The sequence below is a fragment of the Penaeus japonicus genome, unplaced genomic scaffold (assembly GCF_977035675.1).
Source record: "Penaeus japonicus unplaced genomic scaffold, GWHDUDI00000001_assembly GWHDUDI00000037, whole genome shotgun sequence".
NCBI classification, from domain to species: Eukaryota; Metazoa; Arthropoda; class Malacostraca; order Decapoda; family Penaeidae; genus Penaeus; species Penaeus japonicus.
In genome coordinates, this window is record NW_028234439.1 from 1077792 (window position 1) to 1087898 (window position 10107).

General features: G+C 38.2%; 1 protein-coding gene across 2 annotated transcripts; it reads right to left on the minus strand.

Moving 5' to 3' along the window:
- Positions 1–563: 563 nt before the first annotated feature.
- On the minus strand, positions 564–9182 carry Dad1 (dolichyl-diphosphooligosaccharide--protein glycosyltransferase subunit). Of its 2 annotated transcripts, none has more exons than XM_086532611.1 (3): positions 9105–9182; positions 1143–1365; positions 564–882 (listed from the first exon to the last, which is right to left on the minus strand). In XM_086532611.1, the coding sequence occupies exons 2-3, from the start codon at positions 1354–1356 to the stop codon at positions 752–754; spliced, it is 345 nt and encodes a 114-aa protein (XP_086388737.1). In that variant the 5' UTR covers positions 1357–1365; positions 9105–9182; the 3' UTR covers positions 564–751. The 2 variants fall into 2 exon arrangements, with proteins under 2 accessions (XP_086388737.1, XP_086388738.1); XM_086532612.1 differs by lacking the exon at positions 9105–9182 and adding an exon at positions 5323–5727.
- Positions 9183–10107: the final 925 nt, after the last annotated feature.

Sequence of the window (10107 nt, forward strand, 5' to 3'; positions counted from 1 at the left end):
CGCACTCTGTCATGGAATCAATCTATGAAGTATTTACATATTCAATATATCCTCTTGTATCTCTTCAATTTCTATATCCACCTCACACAAATCACTCTTAGTCTCAACAAGATCTACTGAATTTCCCTTCCTTCCTGCAAAACTTTAAGTAAAATAGCATCACACTCAGTATCTGTACTGAGTGTACTAATACCACATTAAAAATATTCTGATATTCTTTCTATTCATTCAAGGCATATAACCAAATATCAAATTTAATACATCCACTCAATTGAACACAATCTATTGAATCAAATAAAATCTACTGAAATATAGACAGTTGTTTCATACTCTCTCAAAAATATAGCCCTTTTATCTTTTCGACTAATGGCAAAATCTCATGACAAGACATAACCACAAAATCCTTTCATAATATTCCTACTACAAAACTGCAGCTTATAACGGCAATTTACTTCCCACTTACTCACTTACAACACAAAAACACCCATACAAATATGTAAAACCATATAAAGGTTACATCACAATCAACTGATCTTTCACTGGATAAAAATCAAACACAAGACTTATTAACTATAAATTTATTAGCGGCTTCATGAACAAACTCCAATCGTTTAACCATACACACATGGGAATGTAAATTAATTCTTATCCTTCAAAATAATATTGCTCCTTTGATGAACTTTCCACAGGATTGTAAAACTTCTTGCTTCATTTAGAGAGAAAAAAAAAATCAACACCTATTCGTCCCTTGTTAACCAATGAAGTTGACGGTAACCAGGTGAAGGATGATGTGTGCAAAAATGAAGTCTGCAAAGCCTCTTTCTGGGGAGATGCCAACAAACTGCATTTTGTTCTGTGGGTTAGCCTGCAGTCTTAAGCTCACTGTGGAAGAATTGAAATATGGCAAATAATGATAAATTAATCAACAATAAATTAATAATAATAATAAAAATAATGACACTACTAATACAATACTAATACTAATAATAACAATGCCAATAACAATAATAACAAGAAGGATAATGACAACAATAGCAAGAAATTAAATCAATAATAATTCGTACTACCTATCTCACAGTAAGACAGGTAACAAGTCAAAAGAAATGGAAAAAGCTAGCAGTAAACACACCAGGATGACTTACCTCCTAAAACAAAGCAGCCAACGGTACTGATGAACCCAGACAGGAAGGAATTGAAGGGGAAAGTTCCAACAAGGCAGCAATACACAAACTGGATGATCCCAGTCAAGAGAATGTAGAAGAGGTAGGCATCGACGATCTTCAATTTCTTGGGAGTTTTCTTCATGTACTCATCATAGAAGTTTCTCACGACCACCAATAGAGAAGTTGAAGACATGGTTGGTTTCTGGAAAGGGTTAACAAATTTAGAAAGAAATCTAAACTTGACAAAGGATTGTGTACCCTTTAAATTTTTTTTACCCTTTTAGATTAGACAACATATAATAATCTAAAGTTCTAATATTAAGAATGCATAAAAGAATCAGTCAGATCACCATTTTAACCCATAAAAAAAAACAAAATCTGACAATTGCCATCCTCATAAATGTGCACCCAAATAGATAATAGAATTCAAATGTGATGAAGTCAAACTTCAAATCATCAATACTAGAAATACCGAAAATAGAACAATTTGAGCAAAAAGAATGGCATTTTTGGGGGGTGGGGGGATCCTGTCCTTTGAGCACATGGAGATCTGAACTTTGTTGCCGTTTTGGGGTTAATTAAGTATATATGACTAACTAGTGATAGATTGATGTTAGTGAAGGGTAGTAATAAATGCACTGTTAATATTCATAGAAACACAAGACGTTAAAAAGACACTATAAACAGCATATTACAATTCTATCAGTTGACAGTTACTTTCTTAACCCATTCATGACGGATGACATCCTATCGCGTTATGATCTCTCCCCCTAAATACACATTTTACATAGTTATATATGTATATAATCATTGCAGCTGCATTTGTATAGACACATTGTTCTTGACTTGTCAAAAAAGTTTAATGCCTCTCAGCATCCTGTAGAACTGGGTGGGTGAAAAGCAGCACTCCAAGAGGCGTAGCGCGGCACCTTGCCTGGAGAGATCTCTCACGTAGAGGTTGCGTGCACTTGTTATCTTAGGCAAATAATCAGCCCATCCTGAATACTATATAGTATTCATTTTAAATGGCAATGCCTATTTTCCCAATATTCTTTGCTTACCAAAATCATTCAAAGGCCTTGCTAATTAACACAATTATTCTTACTTTTACTCCATTATTACCTTTACAGCATAATCTTATCAGCCAGCTCCTTTAAAAACCTGGTAATTTACACAGACAGCAATACCAGGAAGAGTTTAAAGGGGTAAATGAACTTGATTAAATGTAATTCTAGTGGCATCTGTTAGTTTACAAAGTAAATCTTAAATTCAATAAGGAACCATTAACCAATTGTGGACAGGTGGCAACACATTGATGTCATGAGCATTTCAACCAGAAGACAGAGGCATTAACGTGTTTCCAGGAATTTGGAGACAAAGAGCAAGTCTCCTATGTTCCATCAACCCTCATATCTAAAATCTTGTAGCACCCTAGAGTACTGCCAAAAACAACCTAGGGAGCAGCAGTGACCACTTTGAGAGCCACAGTTATAAACCTTTCAATTGGTATTATTCATTTCCAAAGTACTTATCAACTGTGTTAAAGCAAAAATGTTAAGACTAATAAGTACACAGTGGATGGTACCCTTTATGTACTTGCGTACTTACACTGAGTACCAGCCAAGGGGGTTAATTTAACAATATTTTCATACTACAGGGTTCCATATTTCTCATTTACAGCAGAGGTTGCTTTAGGACTCTGGCAGGCATCTGAAAAGTTGCATATGTATTGGGCTTGTGCATACTGGCTTTGTATATTACATACACACCCTTGTCCTGCCTTCATTTCAGGTTTTAGAGCATCACTGATGCTCGTTTCTTCATTTTACACTACTAACTTAACCTACAGGCAAGGCAATCATAACATGTCATGCATAGCTTTTTATATGGAAGTGGTGTTATAATTCACCTTTCCTTCATTGTTTTTTATATATGTTTGGATAAAAGAGAAATAAAACTGTATATATTTATGTGTAACAGCAATGGCCAAAGATTAGTACGACATACAATTTGAAGTTTAAGTGTAGTCACATTCTGTAGAGACCTTGTCAGTGCCCTTGGTAAAACTTACTATCCCTTAGGCAACTTAATTGATGGCATGTGGCAATAACCTTGGATTATGAAGATCTGCAAGACACTTTTTTCAAGAATACCACAAACATAATAAAGCTCAACACTCCTTTGCAGCAGGCTGGCCATCATGCATAGAGAGAGTGTGTGTAGTAAATGTAAATCAGAGTTCAGTTACTTTGTTTATGTTTGTCTATATTTTCTTAAAAGCAATCATTGTTCATGATTAAGACATCTCTGAACTGCGTTGATTGGACTAGTGAGCAGCTGATATGAGTGTCAGGCCTGCAACATTCTAAAGTAAAGTGCCCAATACCAGACTGAGTGCAAGACTAAAAACGTCAATTGAATCTAATTCTAGTTTTACCGTTTTTAACCACACTAACATCTAGTCTTGCAATTATTTATTACAGATCTATCTGATCTCAATAACTAGAATCTACCAAGAATCTTGAAAAATAACAGTATCATTCAATTTCAATTGTATCCTATGGCTAGATTGCAGAATAGGCAGTTCTTATGAGATCTTCCATGTGCATGAGTAAAATATCAAGTATACCAGTGTGCAATTAATCATTTTAAGTAGGCACATTAGATATGAAGACATTCTGATTTGATGTGGCAAAAATATTTTCTTTCCTATTGCAAGTATCAATTTTTTGTGATATATAAAGAATCTTAAACAAAACACAACAAAACTCCAAGTCTGCAACACATTTGTGTTTCTCAACTCTTCTAAGACATGACCACATCTTAAGATGTTTAGCCTAGGGTCGACGTAAGTGACATGGAAACATCTTAACCCTCTCTGGACGGGTGGTACACTTCTGTACCGCTCATTCAAAAGCCCAGTGGCCGGGCGGCACAGTATTGTGCCAGCCATTTAATTGATTTAGGCCTAAGCGCTCGAAAGCCCCGGCATTGTGACATTCAAGGCTGGAATGCCCCCATCGTGAGTGGGTTAATATGTTCCAGCAAGCATGCATGCATACTCACTCTCTCTCTCTCTCTCTCTTTTTCCTTGAGCATACTACTAAATAGAAAGATAAAGCAATGATACAGTGATCACAAAACTAATGACAAAAAGTAATCATACAAAGATGAAAGAACTGGATATATATAAATGTAAAATTATTATAAACTGAAACACAAACTTCAAAAACAAATATAAAGTATGTGGTGATGACAAATGGCCTGGTTTTGCATGTATGTCCGGCAACACACCAACAGTATTGCCCACAAGCAATCCCACCCCATGAAACATGGCCACCCAAAGGGGTTTAATGACAAATACAGGGCCCATAGCAGAAGGGTTAACCTAGGGGGATGCAAGTTATTTTCAGGGAGGAAGCAAACACAAGAAGTAAAGCAGGGAAGGTCTCTAATTATTTGTAATTATTAATATCAACTTTAGCTGACTCATACACACTAAGAGAATACAAATATAAAAATAATAGAATAGAATATTTAAAAATAATAAAAATTTAGAAGATTGGTTGAAGATCTCTGGGAGGAGTAGGGGGACATGGAAGGAAGGTTACATGCCACTGTATTACATGAAGTCAATAGTTATCAGTGATAGCAATCACTATAGCACCAAAGTGAACAAGCTGATCAAGCTCACAGAAATTATGTGAAACAATTTCTGGGAGAATTTCTCAGTTGTGCACTTTCAATATTCTGCAGTTCAATTCAAAGGTACAATTTTATTGAATATTCAGTATGGTTAATTAGATCAGAACCACAATTCTTGTGAAAACAAATACAAGTATATTTCTGAAAGGTACCATATTACTCCATATCAAAATATTGGTATCAATGGACTTGTCTCACCCTCTATTATTCATAATATTAATATTACCCACAATCCCCCATACCTCACATTGTGTCCCCTAATAGGTGGAAAGGACACAAGGTATATTGAGGAAATTGCAGAGTAAAACCCAAATAATCTTAAATAAATTGCATTTATATATACAACAAATTACCCATTTGTGCCCCCTGTAACCTAACCACACCCTGGAACACAAATATCCTCTACAAATTCACTGCAGGATAGGGCACAGGACACAAACCAGTCATTACTAACCTGTGAGGGGCACTAGAGGCTGCCTGATGCAGCTGGGTGGAGGGAGGGAGGGAGCCTATACCGGTGGGTATACAGATGCCGCAGCACAGAGAAAGTGGTGGAGGCGTATGTTATGGTCCTCAAAGTGCATCAAGAACATGGACCGTGCAAGGTACTTTACAAGGTGCTTCTTCCTGTGGCCACACAGGGGTACCTTTCGTTTTGCCTCCTTCCACTGCCGCTCAATGTTGAGCAATTCGGCCAGCTTGTCAGGATCTATAAACTGGTAAGTTTGGTTGACAGTCAGATGGTTGTACTCCTCTTGGGAGAGACAGTTGTAGATCTTCCAGCAGTCAAAGATGATGATTGACCCCGGGGCAATCCTTTCCTTGATTACTGCAAGAAGAGCGTCACTGGTCCGATCTGCTATAGCAGGGGCGGGCAACCTCCGGCCCGCGGGCCAAATCCGGCCCGCGATGCAAAATATGCTGGCCCGCGATGCAAAATATGCTTTACATTGTATTTTGGCCCGCGAGAGTCGAGCTGCTTTTACCATCTGGCCCGCAACCATTGAATCTGGCCCGCCACCTACACTCTCTGCACGGTAGCAAATATATCCTCACACCTCTGTCAGTCCCATCAGTCAGCAAAGCAGGGTTCTTAGCCTTATGTATGGAGGTGGTGGTGGTGACGGCAGTGTTGGTGTTGGTGGTGGTGTGGTGGTGGTGATAGTAATGGTGATGGTGGAGGTGGTGGTGGTGACGGCGGTGAAGGTGTTGGTGGTGGTGGATACATGTTCATTTGTAATGATTAGCTACTCAGCTACTGTGTTATTATAATTATATCGAGTCAATTTACCTAACTGTGGACTCGTTGAGCAATTTAAGCAATTATATACCAAATAGGCTGCTTAGTAGCCGTTGTTCATTTGTTTATGATTTCATATTGATTTATTTTTCGCCATGAAAGGAAAGAGTTATTTTTATCACATATAAAAGGAATAGTTTGCTTCTTGTAAAACATAAATGATTAGTTTTATATGTTATTCACGAAAATAAAGTATGTATTGTATGCTGGGAATTTCACTTGACCTGTGGCCCGCTACCTTATCATAATAATCTCATCTGGCCCACGGCATGAAAAGGTTGCCCGACTCTGTGCTACAGGAACAAGGAAAAGGTTGCGTGTCTCCCTGCAGATCCCCCCGTAGCCCCACTGACCATCAACCACTCTTCCTACATTGTACTTCGAGCGCCAGAACTTGCTTTCAATTATCTCTACAATCCTTCCGGGGCCACCGATAACACCCTGCTGCTCAAGGGCCCAGTGAACCATTACCTCCTGACAAAAAGTCGACCAGTCGGTAATGGTCTTGAGCTCCAGGCCCAACTCATGCTGTATAAGTCGGACTGTGAAGTACTCACGAATGAAGTAATTCACAAAGACCAGCAGGGTATTAACATCAAGGTGGGCACGCTTGAAGATGGAACCATTTAACAACGAGACGTGCCAGCCACACCGCTGCTTCTTCTGTTTCCTGGTCGACACAGTCTTATCGCAGCGGAGCTGTTTCCGCCGCAGATCAACTCTTGATGGCTGCCCACAGCGTTCACAGTCCTTTTGCCAGTGCAGTAGACCATGAGTGTACCAGACTTCCAAGAGTGCATCAGGGTTACTGCACTTCTCACGGATGAATTCATAGATCGACCAGGAGCACCCCTCACACAGAGCCATTTTGACAGTAACTGAGGTCAGGCTGGCACTCAACGTGCTGCAAGTGATTACTGTCTCTGTACCTGTGGACCCCGTTTCACATATCTTCCTCAGGATACGTTACTAATACCAATAGTGATCTCTCCACAAAATAAACGGCATCCTAAAAGTTATTGTAATGGTGAAGTATTCTGTCATCTACTGAGAGCCATTACAGGGGTGTGCAGCATGTGAGAAGCCTTCCAGTCCACACTCCTTCACTGGCTGCTGTCTGTGTACACTGGAGTCATCAAGGCCAGAAATTAGTATTTTTCAATAATAGGTCAACAACATAAATCCCATCAACATTGGTATCGATGGATTCCTTGTGATGTCTAATGTACATTTATGGTATTTTTAGTCAGCGCTACTAAGGAATAGTGGAGAGGGCATGAAGTATCTAAGGGAAATTGGGGGATAAAATTGATAAACATTCAACATGAGTGTGGTTACTCTGTGCAGTTTATAGTATTGTCATTATCATTATACATATCTCCCATATGTACAGATTGCTAGCAATTTCAACAATTCATATCGTAAATATATACTGGTTGCCCTGATAGCTATAGTTATAATACGGTTAGTAGACATCAATACCAATTTCAATTGGTCATTTACCAATTTTACCACACAATATCAATCTGCAAAATAGAAATCACAAGGAATTAATTGATACAAGTTTTGATTGGATTTATGAGATGGACGTATTACAGAACATTATCAAAATGTTGTATGCGTTGTACAAGGAACAGAGCCCCTGCATTTTTGTTGGCTCAGCTTTGTGTACACCTTTATTATGAGGACTATGTTCCATCCTACCATATATATATGGGGAATAATTGTTTCCCAAAGGGGGGGAGGGTTTAACCCGTTCCCGACAGGACCATTTCGGCTTAAAAAGACCAAAATTCCAGGACTTTCGAACGCATAAGCCTAATGCATCGGGATTCTCGGCCGCACTGGCCGCAAGCCAGCACTGTACGCTGGTTCCTCCCGCGCGCCAGGCTGGACAAAATAACGCGTCCCCAGCGTGTGACCCAAAAACCACTAGATGTGATATCTAGTCACCCGTCATTAACAGGTTAAGGACCCTTAGATGGACAGCCCAATTATAACAATGTTCATTATTATTTGGACAGACTGCAAGCTAGACTTTTCAAAACAGTTTCAAGCTGGTTATCATATTATGAAGATGTGTGTGTGTTTGCAGTATAGGTTCCTGTGCATGATATACATTGGCAATATGGGATACACACTCATGATGTTATCAAAAGGTTTACTGCCAACAAAAGAACCAAACCATGCTCTATCTTGCCAGAATTAATGTAGAGGATATCTGTTGACCTTTACACTGTAGCACAGAGGCAAAGATGATCATTGTGCATATGGTATGCAACATCGGTGAGTAAATTGTAAAGTAACTACATTATCTGCATTACTAAATATGGTAGACAGTATATATGCACCAAATTTTGTATGATTTATGCCTCTCCCAATCCAAACACCCCCATTTTGCATGGGTTCCCTAAACCTGTTGGATATAGAGGGGGTTGGGAAAAATGACCAAAATAAAACAAACACATGGGATTCACTCTAATCACAACTAAATCAAGTGATCAATACAAATTTTGTTGGTGAAAAACATTTACCATCAATGAAGATTACCCAAATGTGGCATATAATAGTGCAATTTGCGTATTTTTCTTCTTATTCAACCCCCCAATTCCCAGATCTCTTTCATGCTCTCTCCCCTGCCACCGGGACCCAGATCGCGGGGACTGGGGGGAATGACGGGGAATCGCGGATATCATCAATTAAATATGGATAGTAGAGGGTGAGAGAAATCCATTGACACCAATACCATGGTACTTACATTTACCATACACTATGACAAGATATGATATTCTTGTTTTATTCTCTCACAATATTTAAAACACCCAGAAGCAATAACACTAAACAGACCTACAAAATTACATTCCTCATTTACAAACCTTGACACTACACGCCAAAGCCAATGTTACCTCATACAATAAAAGTGGATAAACTCTCACCTTTTATAATATCTACACTAAATATTCCACACTAAATCAACGGCTGTGAGACGGCGGTGTTCCTCCTCCAAGAGCCGTGCTGTCAATGCATTCGGAAACTCCCCTTTCTTCCTTTGATCTAACTTACTATTAAACATCCACCAATGAAAAATAAGAAATTTGTGAATTTCAACCAATCAGCGACGACTTTGAGAGTTTCCTTAGCGAACCAGCGGCATACGTTGGTCACTTCTGATTGGCTGATGATGTAAACAAAAAAGAAATGACGATCAGGTTCCGTGTCTTCCTTGCTGAACTGGATATGCGCGCGTAAATTTGAAGGTGCAGAGACGAAATATTAAAGAGTTGTATGATTCGCAAGGAGAGACGATGCCATATGTGTGACATTTTGTATCAATAATAGTTCTACCACATGTAGGTGTATTAAATACCAACAGACATATACAATAAGTATGATAGTAGTAATGATGGTCATAACTACGCATTCATTTTGACGATAAGAATTATTATAATCATGATAATGATAACAAATATGACACAACTACTATTGCTACTGTTACTACTAGTAGTAGTAATAAAGACAATCATGATAATGATTGGAATAATATTGATGATTGGTAATAACAATATGAAAGTTATGATAACAGTAATGTAACAGTGATAATAACAATGCTGATAATAATGATAATGATGGCAATAATAGTAATAGTAACAAAGATAATAATAATAACAATAATAATAATAACAATAATAATAGGTAACAATAGTACTGATAACAATAATGATAACAGTAATGATGCGGATACTAATTGTTATAATCATTGTTTTAGAAACAATAACAAATGTTAACAATTATAATGATAACAAGAAATTAATTACCAAAATGTATTTGAAATATACATACACAAAGATATATATACAGGTCTCGGTGTAAGTTTTAGCATGACACACACACAAGAGCCTCATGCCAGGGCCATCATGGGGAACCGCCCGCCTTCTGTCA

What these genes read in the sequence shown, in the direction of transcription:
- Dad1 (XM_086532611.1), bottom strand. Translation starts at nt 1,356, where the DNA reads ATGTCTTCAACTTCTCTATTGGTGGTCGTGAGAAACTTCTATGATGAG. An exon ending in TGGCTGCTTTGTTTTAGGAG is followed by an intron (nt 883 to 1,142) that starts GTAAGTCATCCT and finishes ATTCTTCCACAG; the next exon opens with TGAGCTTAAGACTGCAGGCT.